The 25,166-nt window shown below is 43.3% G+C and overlaps 2 protein-coding genes and 1 long non-coding RNA gene across 8 annotated transcripts in view; 2 read left to right on the plus strand and 1 right to left on the minus strand.

Annotated features, from left to right (window-relative positions):
* LOC135841058 (dual specificity calcium/calmodulin-dependent 3',5'-cyclic nucleotide phosphodiesterase 1-like) overlaps positions 1–11,729 on the plus strand; it is a 71,979-nt gene extending 60,250 nt beyond the window's left edge. For all 5 annotated transcript variants that reach the window (XM_065357850.1, XM_065357859.1, XM_065357876.1 and 2 more), the window contains 2 exons: positions 703–882; positions 997–11,729. In XM_065357850.1, coding sequence (XP_065213922.1) covers positions 703–882; positions 997–1,088 — 272 coding nt within the window. In that variant the 3' untranslated portion in view covers positions 1,089–11,729. The remainder of the gene's footprint in view (positions 1–702; positions 883–996) is intronic.
* A 3,598-nt stretch (positions 11,730–15,327) lies between these two features.
* Positions 15,328–23,763, plus strand: LOC135841181 (breast cancer anti-estrogen resistance protein 3 homolog). Of its 2 annotated transcripts, none has more exons than XM_065358019.1 (7): positions 15,328–16,237; positions 19,722–19,861; positions 19,965–20,273; positions 20,409–21,805; positions 22,095–22,263; positions 22,360–22,552; positions 22,686–23,763. In XM_065358019.1, the coding sequence occupies exons 2-7, from the start codon at positions 19,859–19,861 to the stop codon at positions 23,249–23,251; spliced, it is 2,637 nt and encodes an 878-aa protein (XP_065214091.1). In that variant the 5' UTR covers positions 15,328–16,237; positions 19,722–19,858; the 3' UTR covers positions 23,252–23,763. The 2 variants fall into 2 exon arrangements, with proteins under 2 accessions (XP_065214091.1, XP_065214099.1); XM_065358027.1 differs by having other exon boundaries at positions 15,328–16,233.
* Positions 15,939–17,670, minus strand: LOC135841345 (uncharacterized). The gene is made up of 2 exons (XR_010557897.1): positions 16,943–17,670; positions 15,939–16,874 (listed from the first exon to the last, which is right to left on the minus strand). It is a non-coding gene; the product is annotated as an uncharacterized LOC135841345 (long non-coding RNA).
* Positions 23,764–25,166: the final 1,403 nt, after the last annotated feature.

The following is a 25,166-nucleotide window of genomic DNA, read 5'->3' on the forward strand; positions in this document are numbered from 1 at the left end:
AGCGGGCAAACCGAGGCGCTAATAGAATTGCATAACCAGTTCGCCGTAAATACGCGAACCTCGACAGACTAAGCCGCTTAACAGCGAAAACTTGCCATCATAACGCATATTTTTCCAAGTACGAGTACATAGGCTACCGACATATCCGCCAATTTTTTGGCATTCGATATCGATGCGTTCTCCAGCTTCTTTAATTTTGAACAACCAACGCGAACGGTGAAAAAAAAATTAAAAACACGCGAGCGACGCGCTCATTTGAAATCGTTGAAAAGAACCTTAATGGGGGTGAAAATTTGAAAAAAGTTTATACGTACCTACCCACCCACCCACCCACCTACCTACCTACCTACCTACCTACCTACATACGACATTTACGAATTCTTTTTTCGCGACCTTGGAAATTTTTTAAAATATGGAAATAGGTAGCGTACCTGCCTACCTACTTCTCCGTGGTGACATGGCATGGCATCCTGTCCTGTCATAGGCTGAACCTGGTACGTCGTGTCGTATGGTGTTTTAGTAGGTAGCACTAGCAGGTACCTTGTGCCTTCTGGTATTCCATCGATTCGTGATGGCCGATGGCCGATGGGCTATTGCCTAGTAGTCGCTGCTAGTTAGTAGTTACTTGTACTAGTAGGTACTTCTCGAGGTAACCAACGACTGCAGAGCGATAAAGGGTGTGAATTTGATACCATGTTTCAGTGGATAGTTCGAGTAGCAGCAGTAGCAGCGGCGGCGGCGGCAGTGGAGGTGGTGTGGGCGCCGGCGGAGGTAGCGGTAGCGGTAGCGTCGATGGGGCCAACTCTAGACTTGAAATAAAAAAACCGTGGGTTCAATGTTTGGCTGACAACAAGCGTAGGTGGAAAGAACAAGCTACCAAAGGTCAGTCGTCGCTCATCGATAGCATAGCATAGCATAGCGTAGCATAGCGCGTACATTCCTGTCTATTTTCATATGTACTTGCCTTTTTCTTTTACTGTGTGTTCGTGCGCGCAGAAGCCGCTAGCAGAGCCATTGATCACCCAATGGAAGAATGTACGTCTCAAGAGCAATTGGAAGATATTACCGAACGAATCGAAGATCAATAAACGCGCCTGGCCGTTGAAGAATACGTTATTAGTGTTACGTTACGTTACGTTACGTTAGGTTTACGTTACGTTATGGTATGTTATGTTACGTTACAATATGTTACGTTATGTTACGTTGCGTTACGTTACGCATTACGTAACTTTGTTAAGAAGTGAAAATTTGAGCGCTGGTCCGCGTTCGTTGGTGCCTTGATCGCGTCGCGACGCAATCGGTGCGCTGTAATCCGCTATCCAACTATAGGCTCCGTCTGTAGGCTAACAGGTACTCGACTACTCGTACCGGTAGGTATCCTGGCTTTAAGCCTAGCTGTTCGCATAAATACGCGTAATACTTATTAAATATCGTAGGTACTATAGTAGGTTCGTATTATTGTGTATACCTAAACTTACGCGTTACGCCGCCGCGCCGCGCCTTTCCGTTCGTGTGTATAGGTTAAAAGAACAAGTCAGAAGGTAGAGTACGTCTTAAGATTAGAGGTAGGTAAGTACGCGTATATACTCACGTATCGTGCAGCGCCCCGTGTGAGGTATAAAGACGCTGGATCCGAACTCGGCCTACCAGCAAAATGGCATTTTTGGCAACTCGCCATCGCGTCGTGTCAAAATTTTTTTCAAAACGTCTCGAATAGAGAAACGTGCGTTGTTGTTGTTGTTGTTGTTGTTGTTGTTGTTGCTATGGTTGGTTTTTCGTTTTTGCTTCTTATCTAAGTTCATAGTTAAATGGTCGCAAAACGGCAAAAATTCAAATCTTTAATATGTTGTTCGCTTTTCCACAAGGTGGTGCGGTGCGGTGCGGTGCGGTTTGGTGTGGTAATTGACTACCATAATTACCTACCTACTTACATCTCGTGGTGCTAGTTGTACATACGAGTACAATGTATACAATGTAGGTACTCGTATGGGTACTTCTATCAATTTTACACTATTTCACGTCCGTGTAAAATTTCGTTATAGTATGCGCGTGAAAAGTAATGGCGAATGGTTTGGTCAATAAAAGTCATCCCAGTCTAACATTCTCAGGCACTACCACGAATTTACCCCTTCCCCCGGGGCAACAGACCTCCTTACACGAGCGAAAGTTCCATCGCCGTGGTTGTCTCACATCTTTGTTTCTAAATGGTTACATTAGGCCTATGGCTGGTTAGCGAAGAGCGGTGACTTTCTGCAATTTTGACATTTGTTTTTTTATGGGTGCGAGTGTGATTTAATACCGCGACAAGCATAGGCACTTCCGCGCCAGAAAAATCATTACCGCGACTAAATTGGAAATTCCCGACAATAAAGACAAAATAATATTGTACATACTTATCGAACGACGAATTAAAAAATTCACGACATTTTATTACTTTCAACTGCTATACGAGTATAAGGCGATGCGCTACAAAATTTTTCTATCAAAAGCGGGCATTTCACCGACAGAAATAGTGTTTGAAAAATATACGAAGAAACCAAGTGTCGCGATGCAATGACGCCATTTTTTGTCGTGCAAAAAATATTTCCCCTTTTTTTATTCCTGAAAACTGCGCGCGTATTGTGGTAAGAAGAGGAACACAATTCACTTCAGTGACACCTATATGCTGTGGAGTGACCTCAAACCTTTGTCTTAGAGGTTTTGTTCCATCGCCGTGGTCAATTTTCAATGCATTCCAGACGGCTCACTATTGACATATTTCAGTATCTGAAAATGGCAAAGTTGTTTAGGTACATACCTAATATGTACATAGTTCGTCAAATCTTGTCCACTAATAAAATATCAAATCCGATCGAAACACGAATAAAGCAAAACTGAAAAGCGTTGAAAAAATATTTGGTGGTAGGTAGTACCGATGCTAATCGACAAAAAACGTGAATTTAAACGACATTAAACTCGCTGTATTTTCTCTATTTTATAATAACGTTTTATCCACCGCCCTTGGGAATGATGGGATTTCCTTCGCCGTGGCAGGGCGGATTTTTTTACCGAGGCGTACGAATTTTTGCGTAGAAATCATTCGAATTCGCGGTATCATCCCCTTGGCTTCGACCAAAATTGAAAATCGGCAGCATTTCCGGAAACAGCGCCCTCGAAAACCTACGATCGCGATATACGATATTTCGACAAACGTGTCGATTTTTTGTGAAATGGTCTCATACCCGCCCCCCCGCCCCCTCCGAGTTGTAAATTTTCATTTATTGCGGTAAGCTACTCGCAAATCAACGGAATTCTATGGTTGTGGTCAACCAATGGCCCATGGGCAATGAAATTCCATCGTCATAGCCGACCACGGCGATGGAAAATTTCAAATGGCTCTCCCCCCCTCCCCTATGGGATATGAGTTGGGTCCAACACTATCGATCAAGTCTATTCCTACCCAAAAGATCTATCGTAAGACATTTTTTTTGGCGGGGAGACATACATACTACGAAGTAGTGTAAAATTAATAGAACTACCCACCACATGCGGGGTGCGCAAAAATACAAATATCGAGTACCTCCTCTACCCCTGCTACACTCCCCCCCCCCAAAAAAAAAATTCCAAACGTTTTGGGTGGTCACACTCCTTAGTGAATAATACAAGTAGGCCTAATACATAATGATAGCAGCGCATGATTGGTTGTTGGATTGAGATGAGGACAGAGGAGGGGAGGGAGAGATAACATTCCTCCAATCATACGCGTTTATTTCACCGTTCGGCGTTCGGCGTTCGGCGTTCACGTTGTCAGCCTATATTTTTAATAAAAAAAACTTTCTCGGTGATATTTTTGTGCACCCTGTATGTACCATTGTACCCGGCTTGTTATACATATGTAGGTAGACCTACCTGCTGTAACTGCCAATGCCAAATCGCATCGCAACGCATCGCATCGGTGCGCCGAATTCGGATCCGCGCCTTCGTATGGTACTCGTACCTACCGTTTGCACTGTAGCAGCGCGACGCGACGAGCGATACGAGTATTTATTCGTACGCAATACGCATTATACGTATATTGCGTAGGTAGGTATTCGTATTGGTGTACACAGGTACACGTAGGTGAGACTTGGAAATTAGAAATTATAGCTTACTAGCAAGTAGCAACTACGAGTACCTACCTAACTCAAATTGTGTACGTGTCGTATTCGTATCGTATAGCGCTAGCGTACCTCTATACCTCTACCTCTACCTCTGCTGTCACATACTCGTATACGCGAAATAGGTACTAATAGTGTCTGTCTAGCCTACACGTACACATAGGTATGTATAATGTATATGGTACTCGAGTATTACGTACCTATGCACCTACTCACCTATGCCTATACGTAGTACGTAGTACGTACTCGGCAAGAACGTCGTTGGCTCGCTTCGTACACGACTACGAGTACGCGCCAGTACCTACGTCTTATGCTAAAATTTATTTCATCCGGGAAAACGAATGAGGTACCAGTAATTACCAACCTATGTGTACGTGTACGTGTACGTGTATGAGTATTACCACTACAATCTGCATGGTGCGCACAAATATTCGTAGGTACGAGTACAGCTATCGAGTACTCCAAACAAAGTTTTTTGCTAAAAATACATATATTATGTACTCGTACCATAAATCGATATTTCTGCGCACCCTGCGGTACCCCTATCTACCTACCTACCTACCTAACTACCTACTTAGTTGCTTACTTATATACTCACTCACTCTCACTCACTCACTTACTTACTTACTTACTTATTTACTGACTTACTGACTTACGTACCTGCCTATTTTATTCGTCGTACTCGTAATAAGACGAAAACAAACACCGGGTCCATAAAACATCATATCATAAATTCTTACCAAGTAATTCTTTCCCCTTTTTTCATAGATTTATACGACGTTTTTACTTTTTTCTTCTTCTTCTTCTTTTCTCTTTTCTCTTTTTACGTAAGTATTTTTTATTTAATTCTATTCGCGTGCCTATTTCGGTATTTGGATGCAAGTACACATAATACGTACTGTGTAATTTCATTCGTACCCTACTACCTACATACGTTATGCGCCATGCACCATGCACCATTCGGTACAAAGGGCAGCCGCGCCGCGGCCGCGGCCGACACTGGACAAGTGGGGACACCTACTTACGTGGGAATGGGAATGGGAATGGGGATGGGGATGGGGAAGCGCCGAAAATTTTTTACGCCGAGGTTTTATTAATTTAGCCGTTTTCGAAAGAATGCGCGTGTTTGCTGCTGCGCCTGCGCCTGCGTACGAAATGACTCTAGAATGAAATGTTAAAAAATGCAATATGGTCCGGCTATGCATGCTGGATTCGACGAATATTCGGCAAACTGCGAGTCGCAAGATCTATACTGGTGGCAAATCGGCAACTCGGCAAATCAGGCCTCGTATTTGCCGACATTTTTGCAACTCGAGTTATAAGCTTTAGCCCTCACTCGGTTTCTCTATTTCCGCGATTTTCTCTGTTTGGCAAATGCTCGTAGGTACGAGTATGGTTGTTCCCGTTTTTGAAAATGTCAAAAGTAAAAAAATTGACTCGCCGCAAAAAAAATAAAAAATAAAACGTCTTCTTCTAGAATAACGAATCTTTGAAAACTATACCGTCCGGTCCTCGCTTTGCTCGGGCCTGTTTTGTTTTTCTTTTTCCAAATCGGACTTTCTAAAAAAATCTGCCATTAAATTCGAAAAATGTTTAAATCGACAAAAAAAGATTTTAAAAAATACGTTTCTCTCTTTCTCTCAAAATATGAGTTTTCGCCAGCTTTCGCTTTCTTTTTCATCAAAATTAAATTTCAAGAAAAAAAACTGCAATCATTCGTAATTCTAAAATTTTGCGACAAAAAAATCAAAAGCTCTCCCTCTCGCTTCGCCCAAACCAATTTCTCTTTCAATTCTCTTTGTCGAACTGAAAAAATTCAAATTTATACGCGGTACATACCTATTACCTATAGGTTACATTATTTCGAAGCTTCCAAAAACTCAAAAGGAAAAATGATGCGCTAATAAATCAAGTAGGTCCCTACCTTACCTATACTAAAATACAGAATACTTATAGGTACATATCCGTGGAAAATTGTCATTTACGAGTATCTCGCATTTCGTTTTGAAAACTCGTCGTTTTCACGCGAGTATGCGGAAAAATTTCAACTTTTCTCTCGTTGGTATCAGTGGGCAAAATTTCAGTTCACTCGACACGACGTCGCGTCTGCCCTTGCTGGAAAAAAGCTCTAGTTTCGTCGCTGGTGCTGGTGCTGGTGCTGGTGCTGTGGACCAATCAACACTTGAACAGTAATGCGTGCAGTAGGCGATGTCATAGCAGTAGCAGTACCCAGTTATTGCCTTCGTCACTCGTCAGCCAACACGTCTACTCGTGAACCTTTACCTACTCGTGTCAGATCATCAGTAGGCGCCGCGCCTGACGCCCGGTGGCGCGGCCGTCCGGCCGGGGCCGGCCGGCCGATTAGTAGATAAGTGGCGCGATATCTTTTGGTATACGAGTATATTACGGTAGATTTTTATTCCCTTACTTACTTATTTCTGATTTATTTTCATTTTTCTTCGTCTTCTTTTTTTTTCGATTTACCCGACCATTTATTGTCTCTAACGTATAATGTACTCGTACATATCTACCTATTTTCCTACTCGATTACCTATTTATTCACCTACGGGCTACGACTAGTAGGTACCTGTGTATTTTGGTTCGTTCTTCGGCTCGTTTGTTCGTTCACGAATTGGTTTATTACATAAATACTCACTCGGGTATTTGTATTACTTACGTACCCAATACCCATCTACTCGTATATGTACGTACATACTCGTATTTGTAGCCTTACTCGTACTTTTATTCATTCGGAAGATTATTTACTTATTTTGTTTACATACCGCAAGTGTCTATAGTTAGTTACTTACCCGTATTTACTGTTTAATTATTCTACTTGTTACCTAGGTACCTAGACCTACCTACCTACCTACCTACATATTTTTGTTCGTCCATTTTTTATCGACCAACGCAACCCGCGATAACGTTTAGGTAACTATTATTTTGCCATTTTAAAAATATGTTACCAAAAATAAGTAGGTAACTTACTATGTTATATGTACCTACTTGCATTCGTACCTACGCGTATACGTATACGTAAGTATGTCGAATATCGTAGGTATTTGTAATCGTCATTTTATCCTTCGAGTACCCCTTGTACGTATGTAGGTGCAAATTAGAGCTTAACACCGAAACTTGGTCGTAATTGTAGTCGAATAAATGTTTTAAAATTTAAATTCGTAATATTTCCGTAGTGACGACGACGACGACAACAACAACAAACACCAACGAAAACGACCATACCTAATTTCATGGGGAAAAACTGAAAAATATATAGGTACGATACGAGTAGGTATAGGTAAATATGTGTAACACTGACGTACGCTACGTGTACGTCTACGTACCTTCCTGTTCGTATACTTACGAGCGAAAGTCTAGGTATCGACGTATCGTATACCTAATTCGGCATTCGATAGACTTACTTAGACCTAGATGTAAAATTGTCTATTATAGGCTTAGGCACGCCACGCACACGCACACGCACCTACTCATTTCTTTGGTAGGTACGTAGACGTACGTCGTACCCGCATGGGCGCATGCGCATATGTTCGCGAGTTGCTTTGTAATATCGGTAAGCCGCGAGCCGCGAGCGCATAGGTAGAGTAGAGGTAGATTGCTTGAGAAAACATCGCAAAAATCTTAGCTAGTATGGTTACGAGATAGGTGCTCGTATGCTTACTAACAATAAGTACGACAGGTACGACTACGTGTACTCAGTACTCACTCTATATATGTAGACGTAGAGGAAACCTACTACGTATGTACCTACTTACGCTGACTTACTCGTATTCGCATTATGTAGCTATCGTACATATAATATTCATCTATCTACCTATGCGCGATCAGATTGCTGATTACAGCAGTCTACCAAATCAATACGTTTCGTCTCGAGGTTCTCGTACAGGGTGCGCAAAAATATCGAGTACCCCTGAGAAAGTTTTTTTTTTTAAATTAAAAATACTGTAGGTAGGGAGGCTGGCAACGTGAACGCCGAACGCTGAAATACGAGTTGATGCATTTATGATTTGTGGAATGTTAATACCTCACCTCACCTCACCTCACCTCACCACAGTCCAACAACCATAATCGTGCGCTATGATTATTACATACTCGTAGGTCTAGGTATCATTCACTATGAAGTGACCAACCGACATGTTTGGCGAAAACATTTTTGGGGGTAGGTAGGCCTACTTGATATTTCTGCGCACCCTGTACGTGTACACATATGCACCTAGGCTGTTTACCAACATATCCGTTATTATGTACATATACGTAGTGGAGATGTGTACTAGAATTTTTTTTTTTTACTTCGTTTTCGTACTCGTCCTCTTTCTTCATTACCTACCTCGTGGCTGGTAGGTACTTTATGTCCTCTACGTACCTACATTATGTGCTTTGCTGTCTCGATGCACCAATTCTCTGCTTACCTGCAATCTGCACTGCCGGACGATAACGTACTCGTACTCGTACCTGACAGAGTACCTTAGTCTTCCTACTCGTACATGGCGATGGCGATCGCAGCAACGTATAGCTCTTGGCGCATACGCCATTGCCATGTACCTACCTACCTACCTACCTGCTTACTTACTCGTACATTGAGTAGGTACAGGGTTCGCAGAAATATCGAGTACCCTACCCCTGAAAAAGTTTTCTTCCAAATATTTTGGTTGGTCACAGCGAATAATACGAGTACGAGTACGAGTACGAGTAGGTACATAGGTAATAATGATAGCGCATGATTGGTAGTTGGGCTGTGGTGAGGCGAAGTGAGGTGAGGTGATAACATTCTACCATTTCTACCAATCATGCGCATCTATTTCAATGTACTTACTCGTATGTGTACCTACACCTAGTACCTAGCCACTTACATACATACATTCTAACAAAACAAATTGTTTGGGGTACTCGGTACTCGATATTTTTGCGCTGCTTACCCTCAGGTACTACTTGTACTAACTAAAAAAAGGTAGGTAGGTAGGTAGGTAGGTGCATGTACTCGTATACAATTACTCGTATTGTACGGACTACGGGACTAGGGTGATCCGAACGCGCAGAATCGTACTCTCGTATACGAGTAACTCGTGCGTTTGCACTAGTCAGCCTATTCTCCACGTTTGCTATTGCTTACTTGCAACTTTGAAAATGCGCGCTTTTGTCCGCATACCTATCCTCGACATCAACTCGAATGATGGTGAGCTGTGAGCTGTGAGCGTGAGCGTGAGCGTGAGCGGTATGGAGTACCTAGACCTACCTATACTTACCGTATGAACGACTTACGTAAACGTGCCTACCTACCTACCTACTTACAGTCGACGACGGCAATACGAGTATATACGCAATATTTTGTGCCTAGTGATAACAGACTATTCGCGTAGTTAAGGTATAGCTATTAGTATTCTAATTCGAATTACTTTTCAGTTTTCTCTCTCATTGTTTTCTGTTTGGTTTTGCCATCGAACCTCTACAAATCACACTTTTTAATCATCGTCGATTACCTACATAAATCAAGCGGCATTCGCGCGAAAATATATTTACCTATATTTAGATTTTCCCAAGGGACCATGTTTATACTTTTTTCTTCAACTTTCCTTTTTTTATTATTTTGTTTAGGTACTTATTTATTTATTTATTTATTTATTTACTTATTTATTTATTTATCCATTGATTCATTCATTCATTCATTCATTCATTCATTCATTCATTCATTCATTCGTTCGTTCATTCGTTCATTATCGTTCTTTCATTCGAAGATTAATTGATTCATTTATTCATTCACTCATTCGCTCATTTGTTCATTCAAGTAAGTATTAATTGGTTGGTTGGTTCGTGTGCGTACTTTTATTACACAATACACATGTAGGTGCCTATTCTAACGTAAAAAACGCTCTTACATACAGTAGGGTAGGTCTACTACTCTACCTGCTGCTATACCTATGTGTACGTAGTAGGTAGTGGTAGAGGTACCTATACCTAACCACCTACTGCCCAGTGCCCAGAGAGATTTGACTTTGTTTCGACCGACGCGACGCCTGCTATTCCACTCATTGAATGAGTTACCTACGAGTAAAATATTCGGTCAACAACGATACAATTAGGTAGGTACAGGTAGGTATAGGTATAGGTATAGGTATAGGTACATTTACTTATTTGCCTAAATTCACATTTGTCAAAGAGAAAGAAATTTTTCTAAAGATGACCCTCAAAAAAGTTTCATTCATCTTTAGCGGTAGGTACAGACAGAAAAAGGGGTAAAAGGGGCAAAATACGAGTATGTACCATGGGGTCGCTAAATGGTACGATCGCGTAATTGGAAATGTCGCATTCGTTACTCGCATACTCGTACCTATTATTATTTTTACACTCATTCCCAGCCCCTTCTCGCTCCCCCCTTCGCGTTCTCTTTGGTACCTACGTACGTACATACGTACATACAATAATTGCTCTCTTAATTCTTACATACATACATATAACAGACCTGTGTAGGAAACCGATGCGCGATGTTTCTGCGTGAGTCTGAGTATAGGTACATACTCGTATCTTACATACGAGTACATTCGGAGTAGTTGACAACTACCACTCCTCAAAGTCAATGACCGAATAAACTCTGGGGATAGGTATTTTATTCGTCTCCTAAGTATGTACAATGTAATTGAAAAACAAATAAACAACTAGGTACTCAACAATCTATGTCTTCCACCCCTCAACTACTTGTGTATCTACCTATCTACCTACCTGCCTACCTACCTACCTACCTACCTACCTACCTAACTATTTTCAGTGAAAAAATTTGAGGTTTTCTGTACAGGTCGGTCGTATGACGTATGTACCTACAACAACATAAGTACGATCTAAAAGAAAGATTCGATCGCGCCCCGCGCCCCGAGAGCTAACTGCTAAATCTCGTTTCCCGCTTACACATTACTCGCACTACGAGTATAGTCTACTCACTCACTGTACCAATTACCCAACAATTAACGATACATACTCGATTATTAAATATTAATCGTTAATTGTTGCGCTTCGGCGATGTTCTACGAAATATGGGGTCGTTCATTATGATTTATGTATTACGAATACATGAGCCAAGTTAGGTCTCTTCTTTGGCATCTGTAGGTTTTATAACTCTTATACTCGTACCTCTATTACATAGGCGGCAGTAGGCACATCGGATGCGTGATTTGTACGCGTTTGATTATTTGCATTATAAATACTACGTACCTACTGTTTTTCTTTTTTGTTTTCTTGTCGTAAAATGAATAGGTACTTTGTTGTTGGTATCTACCCATGTTTGTTTATTTGTTTGTTTTTGTTTTTTGTTGTTGTTTTTTTTTTTTTTTTCGTACATAATTCCTACTTTTTATCAATGTTGATAGTGAGAAAATGGTTTGTTTAAAAATCAATAGTATCACTACTACATACCTACCTACCTACCTACCTACCTACCTACCTACCTACATATTACATATGGTCTGTTTCTCACCTATATTAGACGAAAAATAATATCTATTATGTATTATACCTAATATATTACATTAGTGAATGTTATCGAGAATTGTTTTTTACTTTCAAAAAAAAAAAAAGTATTTTATCAAATTGTGTTTATTCTTTTGTTTCTTACTTGTTTCACATCCACACACACTGAATCGTGAAATTTCACTGCTTAGCAGTCGCGACATTTTGCCTTTTTAAAAGCGGTAGTTTTTTACTGCAAAACAGTGAAAAATCTACCGAATTGGCGAGTAAAAAATTATTTTGACTGACCAACTCGGTAGATGTTCTACTGTTTTGCAGTCAAAAACTACCGCTTTTAAAAAATCAAAATGTCGCGACTGCTAAGCAGTGAAATTTGACTGCTTCAAATTCGGAGAGTAGGTATTAATCAAATCGCAACTGCAGCAAACAAATGGCTCTACGCAAATGTTAACACGTATCTGTAAAGCGATTCGGAGAGGTGATCGCTTTTCCATCAGAAAATGGTACCTACATAGTTACCTACTCTGCAAATTCGCGACGGATTTACGACAATTAGATGAATGTAATTGGGTAGGTACGCATTATCCGTAAGGTCGCTATATCCGTTGAAAAGCTCCTCGCATCTGAATGGGAAAAAACATATCTACTCGTAAATGTAGCCAAAAAATGGCTAATTTTCGGACAATAAATTTTAATTTTTCCACAAAAAATGCAGTTTAACGCGATTTATTTTGAAAACGATAACTCCAGATTCAATCTGGCCATCACTTTCACGCTCAGCGACCTCGCATTAGCCGAACAAACCATTTGTATCGTCCACCCCCCCCCCCCCCTTCCCCAAATGACTCGTCGGAATTTAATAATAATATGATAATAATAATAATTTTATCGAAGATAGCATTACACAGCATGTAGGTACACAAATTAACGACACCCCTATGCCAAAGGGATCAAATCGAGCTGAATTTTTGGTGACGAGGGTTTTTTGGGACGGCTGACATCGGAAATAAATTTGCGGTCGCGAAAAACCCCCGAAACCAAAAATCCAACTCGATTTGATCCAAATTTCGACGGGTGATTCTTTAGCAAAAAATTCGCCTTTTTGCCCCGAAAAATAAATCATCAAAATACAGATCGAATCGAGTGGTTCGTGCTCAGCGACTCCAAATTAGCCTGAAAACACGATTGAAAATGCAAAATTTGACCGCATTAGTATCCGGTCACTTTTGAGTTCTAAATTGGGCAATTTTTTGAAACAGGGACGAGAAGAAAGCATCGTCGAGGCAAATCTGACCTCGGAAATGAATTGCCCGTCACAAAATACCACCCTCCCCCTCCCCCCGGAAACTGCATATTCCACTCGATGCGACTCGGATTAAATCGGCTATTCTTTTAGTACAAAATGCGCTTCGTATTTACGGCAAACTGGGTAGGCAATTTTAATAACACTCCCGAAAATATTTTTCTTCCACTTTTCAAAGCGGGGTTATGAAATACTCCGGATTTCGAGGTCGCTGAGAAGGTCTCTGCTTTAACTAGGTATGGCGCCTATTTCACAAAATACGAATCCGATTGCAAAGTGAAGGCCTTTATCGCGCTCGGTGACGGCAAATTAAGAAAAAAACGTCGTTAAAAATATGTACAAAATTTGGCCGCATTTGCGAACCACTTTTCAGTCCGAGAGAGAGCGATTTTTCAGGAGGGAGAAAAAGCCAAAGGGACGCCGTCGTAGAAATCTGAAATCGGAAGTGAATTCGCCGCTCCGCTTCGCGCCCCGCCCCGCCCCGCCCCGCCCCGCCCGCACCGCACCGCACCAAAAAACCCACGAAACAGAAAATTCCCCTCTCTTGGAACCCAATTTCAATGGCTCGTCTGCTTTCAGCAAAAAATATACTTACGTATTTTTTTTACAAAAAAACACACACCAAAATTTAGACGTAAACGAGTGGAACATTTGGCTGCGGGGGTGTTTTGGGACGGCGAATTCATTTCTGGTGTCGGATTACCCCGCCGACGCTTCATTCCACCGAAAATTTGTCATTTTAGGTACGAACTCGCATTTTTAACGGCGTATTCTAACTAATTTGAGGTCACTGAACCCGCGAATGCGAATGTGGTTCATTTTTCAATCCGACTTGGAATCTGTCAGAAAACGTCGTTAAAAAAACGAAAAATTTGACGGTATTTTTGACTTTTTTTTGAACTCGAATAAGCGCAATTTTCACGAAGAAAGCGCGAGGCGGCTTCGACGAGACAATAATTGGACACCGGAATTGAATTCCCCGTACCAAAAAACCCCCCCTGGCCGAAAATTCGATTCGTTTACGCCAATTTCGACGAGTTATTTTTCGAGTAAAAAATCCGCGTTTAGGCAAAAAATTGACTCGTCGAAATTACGACGAAATCGAGCTGAATTTTTCGCCAGGGAGATTTTTCCGGACGAGCAATTCATTTCCGGTGTCTAATTGCCGCTACATACGAGTAGTAGGTAGCCTTCTACTCGAAAGATGCGTTTTTTTGAGATCAGAAAAAAAGTCACAAAAACCATCAAAACTGGCGTTTTTAATGACGTTTTCTGACTAATTCGAGGTCGCTAAATTCAAAAATAACGTTCGTTTCGCGATCGGACTCGTATTCGCCGAAATATTCGCAATTTCTCTCTAAAGAAAACGTCTACAACAATAATGGACACCAGATTCGGACTCGGTGAACTCGAATTAGTCGAAAACGACCTTTTACTCGACTTTTTTGAAATTCGAAAAAATCCAAAAAAAATCGAAAGGGGTAAGTAATTAAGTCTACATACGAGTATGTTCGTGTTCGTACATTTTTTTGTCCAAAAAAACTTTTGGTCGCCAATCGAGCTGAAAATTTGGCTCGGGGGGTTTTTTGGGACGGCGAATTCATTTCCGGTGTCAGATTGTCGCAGCGACGCGACGCGACGCGACGCGACGCTTCCTTCTTCTGGAAATTTGCCATTAGTTGAGACATTTCGCATTTTAACGACGTTTTTTGATTAGTTTGAGGTCACTGAACCCGGAAATGTGGTTCGTCATTTTTCGATGCGACTTGAAATCTGTCAGAAAACGTCATTAAAAGTGCCAAACTTTGACGGGTTTTTTGACTTTATTTTTCAACTCGAAAAAGCGCGATTTTCGAGTAAATGGCAGCTTCGACCGGGCAATTCGCAATTGGACACCGCAAATGAATTCCACGTCCTGAAAAAACCCCCTCGTCCTCGTCGAGAATTCAACTCGTTTACGCGGTAATTTCGACGCGTCATTTTTCGAGGTAAAAAGCGTGAATTTGATCCAAAAAATGACCCATCGATATTTGGGCGCGAATGAGTTGAATTTTTAGCTGGGCTGGGAGGGTTTTTTTTGGTACGGCGAATTCATTTGCGGTGTGCAGTGACCAGTGAACGCAGTTTTTCTATCGCGGCAAGTTGGATTGAAATTCTGTTCGATGAATAAACGGATGTAAGAGGCAAGTACACTAAACTACGAGTAGTAACTGAATAATGGTTATTACGTATTTGCCTCGCAAGCAAATGCAGAACAACTGAACCGTGATGGTTGATAATTTCTCTGCGTAATCGCAGAGGTAACACTGATACGAGACGAGCACGAGCACGAGCACGAGCACGAGCACGATCACGCACGTTTAATGCCCATGTGGCCATGTACGTAGACGTACTAGTATCTCGGTGCCTACGCCTAGTAAAAGTAATGCTGATGCTGGAGACTGGAGACTGGACACTTGGACAGTGCCTACGTAGCTAGGTACCTCTGCCTACCTGTAGGTAATTGTAACTGACTGTGAGAGGAACCGTGTTCGTGTTCGCCATCGCACAATTTTCCGGCATAAGTATGACAGTATGTAGGTACGTGTGCTGTTTACAAAGTTGCATGGGTTGTGTTTTGTGTTAAGTAAATGAGTGTGGGTTTCGTTGTTTCGGTGTGTTACCAGTAGTTCGGTTCAGCACCTCTACCTACTCGCAACACTGAGGCTACACTGAGCTGCGCGCGGCGCGGCGCGGCGCGAGTGCTCGGCGCTGCTGTGCAGGCTGCACTGCGAATAGCGCGAAAGCGAAACGAGTAAAATCGATAATGCTAGTGCTCCGCGAACAGGAACACGAACACGAACATGGCACACCGCACACGGCATTAACGGCATAGAAGAATAGTCGAGTAACTAGTACTCGTATACTATTCTCAATTCTCATTTTTCAGTTTCACCATCACCACTCAGTACTCACCAGTCCAGTCAAGTCTGAAGTCACCAGTGGTTGTAGTTGCCTTGTGCGGTGCGGTGCAGTGTCACGTTGTGCGGATATTGTTGTTTGATTCGATTCGGTAAAGCGAATTCGTTATCGCGGCCACGTATTTTTTTGCATCACCATCGGCCAAGTTGAGGCGAAAAGTCGAGATGCGAATACTCGCAGTAAAAGAAGCGCCGATAAACTTTCGATATTGTCGCGATTGCAAGAAATTGTGATGCAGTTGCACCGTGCACGTACCGGTCTGCGTAAACCGTACGCATACGCATACGCAACTTACGTACAAACACACCGGCACCGGTCTCCGTATTCCGACAGAAATCGTAAATCGTCCGATTAATACGAGTAGGTAAGCGCTAGTGCTAGTGCTAGTGCTAGTGCTAGTGCTAGTACTAGTACGACATGTACTGTACCTGTGCAAATAGTAGTAGAGAACAGTGTTGCAGGGTGGTAAAATGCAAAGTACATAAGTATTAAGTACTTACTACCTACCTATACTACGTACATATATGTATACTCGTACTTACTCGCAAGTCGTAGGAGTCGTAGGTAGCGCATACCTAGGTACCTGGTTGCAAAATTTGTTGTTCTTTTTTGTCAAGCCATCGGCCATCGGCGGCGATGATTGATAGGAAATAGAAATCGAATGTTGAAGCACCTTCGCACTAATTAGTCTAAAGTCTACATACGAGTAATACTCGTACTTGATCATAGTGCGATTACCTACATTCGCGTTCTCCCTTTTCTGAAAGTTTTTTGCTTTTTTGTTTGCACTTTTCATTGTGCCGGGCAGGTATGGTACAAATATAACCTTTTTATAGCCTACTCCTACGCGTACGCCTACGCCATGTCTGACGATGAGTAGCCCATGTTGTACTCGTTCTCGTACTCGCAGTCGGATACCATTATACTCGTATGTACTCGTATGTAATACTGAGACTTACAAAATCCACTTTACAAATTCTTCTGGGTCTTGCTGCGCGGCGCTACATTAATTTTTTATATCAGATGCGCAGAAAAAAAAACAAAAAAACAAAAAAAAACATATACCCACCTAGAGACAAAATTCGTAATGTACTCGTAGGAAGATGGAAGGCGATGGCGATGGCGATTGTATGATATTACGAAACGATAGGTACGACTCGACTACATAGAGCTGAGGCTGAGCAGAATGGTCACGGTCAATGGTAGTGGTAGTGGTAGTGGTAGTGGTAGTGGTATGGTCGAGGGTCGACTGCGGTCTGAATGGTCTGATGCATGATTTTGATCGAGTACCTCTACCTGTGCATGCCATTGCCTACTATACCTACACCTAGTCGAACAATCTTGATTCTTGAATCTAATTCTAATTTAGGTAATACGTAGACGAGTATAATGTAATATGCTAGAGTGGTAGAGGACAGAGGTAGAGGTAGAGGTACCGATAACGAAGAGTGAAACGAACGTGTGCGTGACGTCATGTTTGAGGAATTCATCGGTTTCGCTCGATTAGAACTTAGAAGACTAGAAGTTGCTTACTATACGATACGACGCGCCTTACGGTACGGTGTACGGTGTACGGTTAGCTATGTGCTATGTGCTATGTCAGAGCAGGGGTACGCGTACGCCGTACGCCGCGCAGCTACGGGACGTGGACACAATAGTCCGCGCCGCGCCGCGCCGAACCCCTCCCCCACCGCGCCTGGTCGCCTCGGTTAGTTGGGTTGGGTTGGGTTGGGTTGGGTTGGGTTGGGAAGCTGCATGATTCACCATTTCCATTCACAAACCATTATAATTATTCGTTCATCCGTCATCTCTCTCTCTCTCTCTCTTACGTTTACCTGCTCGCTTCTTCTCCCTTTCAAGCGATTTTGCAGCGAAGCAGACAAAACAACAGAACATCCCTCTTGATTTGATCGCATTCTATAGACACTGTAGACAGCGGCAGCGGCAGCGCTTCGTGTCTCTATACTTAACGTTAGCGTAGTGATACATACGTATTTAAACAGAAGTATTACCTAGTGATGCTGAATGTGAATCTCGTGTACCGAATAACCCCTTTGCCACTACCATCCAAACAACCAGCCTCCACAAGTCCACCTTTAGGAAAGATTTGATTCGTTAATTTTCGAATGTGCCACTCGACAGAGAAAGGTAGGTATACCCGGTTTACAATGGGAACGTCTACAAACCTGCACAGTGCACATACATACCTCTTTACCTAGGACCTAATCATATAGGTATTCATGCAGGTAAATATACGAGAGTACGTACGAGTACTTTTACGAGTACGTACGAGTAGATCAGTCTCTGCCAACGCCTACACGCCTACACGCATCCTTTCGCATCCTACGTAACGAGAGTATATTATGTACGTACAAACCTGCAAGTAGCCTGCATACGAGTACGTATATTTGTACATACGTCATATAGTCGTATAGGTGATGAATTGAATTCATCTAAGTAATTCTAAACGGTAAACGCTACGCTAAACGAAATTAGGTAGATGGGTAATTCTCAGAAAAAGGTAAAATTCGTGTACATGGCAAATTTCTCAACGGTTTTAGCATGAATTTTTTTATTTTTTTATTGGTCCATTCAAGAATGACCCCGCACACATTTCACACATGGTATTGAGGTTTTTAGACCCTCCTTTCATTGGTGTACATTTGATTTTATACCCCAAATGTCCTTCGACTTGGCTGTCACACATCATGTTTTTGAAAATGAATGTTATAAAGTGTTATGAACTTCATTTTTTTTTTGGAAAAATTGACACATTCTCATTATCATAGAACACGAAGGTCTCTTATTGTGCAAATTGCAATTGCAATAAGTCTATAGGAAGCTCACAATTCACATTTGAAAACTGTCACACACTTTTTGCGCAAATTTTCGAGCAATTTTCAATTATTTTTGGTAGCTTCCCAATCCAACATTTTTTTCTGGTGAGTGGCTGCACTGGTTCGCTGTTCTCATAGAAATGTTACCCCGCACCGTTCTTTTTAAAAACTACATTACAGCTCGTTCTGATCGTACTTATCTGTGAAGTTTTGATATTTCGCAAAATCTGTGTCCTTCGGCTTGGTGTTTTCATTTACGCCAATGAACCCGCCAAAACCAATAATTGAGCACGGGAAGTTATTCTACGTGATAAGTACACATTTATTACGTGTTAAAAATCGAATAATGTCCAGTAGGTAAGGCTAGAAACGAAAAAACGTTGAGATTGTCCTTCGGCTTGTCCAAATTTCAGACAGCTGTACTTTTATCGCGCTAGTCGGCATATTACACGATAATACAAGCAAAATTTGACATTTTCTCCCTCCCCACACTTCACCTCTACCCCTACCAAAAAAATAAGTCCAGATTCGAATTCTGCGGCCTGAAAAACATGAATCGACATATTACACGATAATATAAGCAAAATTTGACATTTTCCCCCTCCCCACGCCTCACCATCCACCTCTACAAAAAAAATAACTCCAGATTCGAATTCTACGACCTTGAAAACATGTCAATCGACATATTACACATCGTTGAGGGTCGAATTCTAATTATCGCCGTTTTAGGGGGGCCGGGGTCCACAGTGGGAAGGGATTGAATTGAGGCCAACACTAGAAAAGGGATCTGGGACACATATACAAATGATTCCCACTTGAAATTTTCCAAAAAAATGATTTTCGTTTTTCAAAATTATGCATATCAAAATCGACCCTTTTTCTGAGAATTACCCAGATACGTATTTCTAGGAACCTATTCGAATTCGAATAAATTGCGTTTATTTTACTGGTACTCGTATTTATTTATTTATTTATTTATTTATGTATTTATTTTTATTTGCTTTGTAAAAGATACCAATGTTGCGGCGATGTTGACAACGACGGCGACGACGACGGCAGCATTATGGGCACTGCGACGTCATACGAGCAGGTTCCACACGTAACGGAAATGCGAGCGAAATCACAAATTACTTTCCTCTCGTAACACTATGGTAAGACTTAAGAGTAGGTCTCGGTACAATAATCCGACGCGTTTTGTTTTTTGCCATTTTTTAAAATTCTTTTCTTTTTTTTAATGGCTACGCGTACGCGCAGGATGGAGTTGGAGCAGCGCAGTATAGCCACCGTCAGCGCGGTCAGTCCGGTCAGCCCGGTCAGCAGCCTATCGGTATCGACCAAGTAGGCGTGCAGTTGAAAAAAGTGCTCGAATGGGAATTGAGCTTGGACGCGAGGGATTTGAGATCGCACGCTTGGTATCACGGCGCCATATCCAGAGCGAAAGCCGAAGAAATAGTCGGCGAACGGGACGGCGATTTTTTAGTACGCGACTGCACATCGCAACCAAGCAACTACGTTCTCAGTTGTCGTAGCAAAGCGCAAAATTTACATTTCGTAATCAACAAAGTACGTGCACACTTCACCTGAGCTGCGCAGTTAGCGGCAGTTTTCCACCTTCGAAGCGCAAATACCGCAATCGTAAATACTCCGATACTCGTATATACAAATACATGTATGACGTACTCGTATTTTGAATTTCAGATCATCCTGCAACCGGACACAGTTTACGAATCGATTCAGTACAGATTCGAAGACGACGGCTTCGACACGGTACCAGATTTGATTACGTACTACGTCGGCAGTGGAAAACCGATTACCGTTGGTTCGGCGGCAAAAATTCTCAACCCTCGCAATCGCCGGCACCCTTTAACCTTTTTCGACGTACAACGCTACAAAACGACGCAGACGCGCCACTCTCAGCAGACGCCGACAGCCGCCGCCATCGCCGCCGGCTCCGTCCGTCGACCGCGCGATTCGAGTGCGTCGTTCGATCGCTCGTTTAGCAATTCGCTGCCGAGGCAGGGCCCACCATCATCGGCACAGCCACAGCCACCGGCACCGGCACCGCTTGGTGGCCCGAGAGCGCGAGTGCGTTCCGTCTCTAGCGAGCCGCCACTCGACTTGAAAATCATCGATGCCGACGCCGGGGAATTTGAATTGCGCTGCGACGATAGTGCCGCCGCCGCCGCCGCCGCCGTCAACCATGCCGATGACTATGCGAACGTGAATGCCGGCGCCGGCGCCGGCGCCGGTGACCACGATGATGGCGGCGACGCGAGTACGAGACCACCTCCGAAGCCTAGACGTTATACGACGATTGAAAGCGACTTTGGCGGCACTCGCCATAACGAGACGTCACTTGCGGCTGCGGCTGCGGCTGCGGCACCGACCCCGACGGTGCCATACGGCGCTCGTAAAAGATATTCGTTGTACGCAGCTTGCAGCAGCGATTCTGGAAACGGATCCGACGACTCGGTGCGCAGCTGTAACGCAATCGACACCACCATCGCGGCGGCCGCCGCCGCCGCCGCCGCCGCCGCCGCCGCCACCGCCACCGCCACCGATGACGGAAATTCGTCGCCGTCCCACGTTTATTCTGTCGTCGGGCGAAGAACGGCCGGAGTTGTAATTAAAAACCCCAAGTACTCGAGCGACGGCGACGGTGATGGCGATGGCGATGGCCACGGCCATGAGACGGCAACCGCGATGTCAGCGCCAGCCCCGGCGCCTGTGCCCGACGAGCGTGCAACGTTGTCGTGCCGCCTGACTGGCACGAGTGTGGCGGAGGATTTCGCGTCCGCGTCCGCGTTCGATTTGGACGCCTTTCACACGCTTCTGCTGCCCATGTGCGAAAATAAGCCGTTGGATACGTGCGCCTTGCAGGGCTTGCATATGTTGCTGATGGATTCGGGTTCCCGGATGCTGGCCAATCATTTGACCAGAGCCGATCTCGAACTGACTGTACACGATTTCGGACGCGATCACGACGTAATGTGTGGCAGCGGCAGCGGCAGCGGCAGCCGCAGCCGCAGCGCCAGCGGCATCGAGCTCAGCCTTTTGCCGCAAGGTCGTCAACGTCGGTTCGATTTGATCGAAAGGTTGGTACTGAAACTGAATACTGATACATAGCGATTAGCGATTAGCGATTAACGATTAGCGATTAACGATTAGTCATATTGCACACGTCGAGTACATTCGAGTACCTATTTTATTTATGGTACCGTCTAATGGAAATTTACTTGGATATTTGTAAATGTTAGGTAGGTAGCTGTTTGTGTTTACACTCGTACTCGTACTTGGTGTAGATACATACATATGTACCCACTGTACATTACATAGTATAGTGTATCGTACCTACATTGTACGCGTCTATACTCGTATGTGCAGGAGCGAATGTTTGCGATTGTTGGTGGCCGTCACCATACTTACTTGCGCTACGGAATTGGAACGCGCCGAATTGCTCAACAAATGGATCGAAGTAGCCATAGACACGAAGACGGCGCTCGGAAACTTGTTCGGATTCTGCGCCATAATGTTGGGTCTGTGTACGCCGCAGGTAAGCAGATCGCCACACCATAGACCATAGACCATTAACCATTAACCGCGTAACCATTAAGCGTACTAATTTGCGCGTTTGTTTGCCTTCGTGCAGGTGCAGAGATTGAACGAAACGTGGCATATCCTCAGGCAAAGATATACGGACAGCGCGTTCAATTTCGAAGCCAAGTTGAGGCCGACGTTGAAATGTATGAACGAATCGACGAATCCGTTAGCGCCAAACACCACCATACCTCACTTATTGCCCGTCATTCTACTCTACGAAAGATATCATCGACACATTTCAGGTAGGTACCCGTACCCGTTGATCCGACGACGTCATTTACGTACTTACTCGCAGCAGCTTCGATGCACAGCCACTAGGTGGGTCTAAATACGTATTGCGACGACTGACGATTTTTTGATTGCGATTTCTTGCAGATTTTGGCGACGGTTGCAGCTACTCGTACGAAAACAGCGACAATCACGAGCGCGAGCGCGAGCGCGAGCACGATGCGGATGCGGACGCGGACGCGGACGCGGACGAGTTGTGCCACGTTTTGGCGCAAAACTCTCACATATCGAACGTTTGTATCGACCAATGGGAGACGTGCTCGCCAGATCTCGGACTCGGCACCTTATACTCGCATTTGAACGCGACTCGTCAGTTTCGCAACTCGTTGGCGACGTTTAGACGCAACGCCGAGATCGTTTTAACCGATACGAAAACGGACCAACTGCTGTGCGATATGTTCCGTACCGAGTTTCATGTGAAATTTTTGTGGGGCAGCCGAGGAGCGAAAGTGAACGCCGCCGAACGTTATCGCAAATTTCAGCGAGTCTTGGACGTTATGTCGCAAAAATGCGAAACTATAGATTACGATCACGATCACGATCACGACCGCGACGACGACCATTACGACGATAGTACGAGTAATATCGATCGCGATACGTTGTTCGCAAACTCCAACACGTATCGTGGCGACAGCTCCGCTACGAATGTCTGATTTTAAGGCGTCGCGTCGCGTCCGTCGCCACTACATACGAGTCGAGTATGTACACCGGATGGCGGATAGCGTCAGTGTGATTGGTTGATGCGAGTACAATTTCATACCTACTAATACGAGATGAGATACAAACCAATCGTGCTGCTGCGACGTACGATACGAGTACATGTATCACTCATCGTAGTAGGTACTTATTTGTACCACGGTACTTACGGTACCTAGTACCTAGTACCTAGTACCTACCTACGTATAGTTGATATCGTGGACGACAAACGACACTCGAGTAAGCGTGAGCGCACCTTTGAACAATTGTACTCGTACGTGCCGTAATTACCTACCGCCTACCGGCTACCTTTAGCATCTAGCTATGTACAATACTAACGTAGGTACTACCTATGTGTAAAGTGTAAACCCGAGTGGAAATGTGAAACTAGTCATTGTCATTTCTTAATTAAGAATGTTTACTTATTCGTTTAGCATTAAAGTGCGAATTGTTTCGTTTCGTTATTTTACTCGCAGGTATTCACTATTCACGTACCTACCTACCTACCTACCTACAGGGTGTGCAGAAATATCGTGAACCCCTAACAACGTTTTCTTCCAAATAAGTATTTCGGTTGGTCACGGTGAATGATACTCGTACGAGTAACGAGTAACGAGTAATAATGGTAACCGTGTTAATAAAATTGCATACCCGGTTTGCCGTAAATAATAAGAGGCACGCCTTTTTCGAAAAAAGATGATTCCAATTGGCAATTGGGTGACGAATCGAGTTGTAATTTAGGTCGGCCTCTTGAAATTCTACGAAATTCCAAAAAAAAGCAAACAAATAAAAAAAGTTCCGTTCGCGCATTTTTTTTTTTTTTTTTTTTTTTTTTAGAAAAACACTTTTTGTCAAATTGCCCTGAAAAATTGCGATAAAAAATTGAATAAGTATACGCGCGTGTACCTACCTTGTAGTTGTAAAAAAGACAAAACCAAACAAAATGAAAAACCACAAAAAGGTACTTAGGCTACCACCTAGGTAACGGCAGTCGTTGTACATAATTTACGTTCACGAGCCCGCGAACAGCTGGCGCGGGCGCCAGGCGGTTACCTATACGTACCTGTCTTCTTAGTTCTTACTCGTATAATGAATAGATATTGGCTGGATACCATAATACGTAGGTATACTCGTACCTACACAGTACATAACTATGTTGGTACATATGTACGATTAGTCGATTACTAACTTGTAGGAAAATAAAATCTCGCGAATAGGTAAGCGATTGAAAAAAATATGACGGCATCGTCGTTCGTTTATCATGTAGGTACTGCACACAATGCACTGTGCATACCATACGACTACGTATACACATACAGATAAATACGATAGCTAAAACATATAGAAATACGTAAGTAGAAGAATAGGTACAGGTACGTCTACCTATCACTATCAGTAGGTCTAGGTACGTGTACTCGTATAAGGAGAAGAGAAAGGTAAGTTAGTCGGTTGCTTGTCTTCAACTTGAAAGTTGAAAAGTCAAATAGGTACTTAGGTACCGTATAGGCTAGGCTAGGCTAGGCTAGGCTAGGCTAGGCGTAAAGGCGAGTACGTGTCATAAAAATTGCGAAATGAGCCTCATTTTCGTGCTTAGCCGCCTCGAATTAGTCGGAAAACGTCGTTAAAAATGTCAAATTCGATCGTCATTCGGGCGTCATTTTTGGACTCGAAAAATACGCCATTTCGCGCAGAGGGAAGCGCCGCGCCGCCACGCCGCAGCGGCAATCTGACACCGCAAATGAATTCGCGGTCCCGAAAAACCCCCGCGGCCAAAAATTCCGTACAATTCCGGCCAAATGTCGAACATGTCATTTCTTAATGTACAAAAATGTAGGTACCACGTATTCGCGGCGAACTGATTAGGCAATTTTA

The sequence above is a fragment of the Planococcus citri genome, chromosome 1, assembly GCF_950023065.1.
Source record: "Planococcus citri chromosome 1, ihPlaCitr1.1, whole genome shotgun sequence".
NCBI classification, from domain to species: Eukaryota; Metazoa; Arthropoda; class Insecta; order Hemiptera; family Pseudococcidae; genus Planococcus; species Planococcus citri.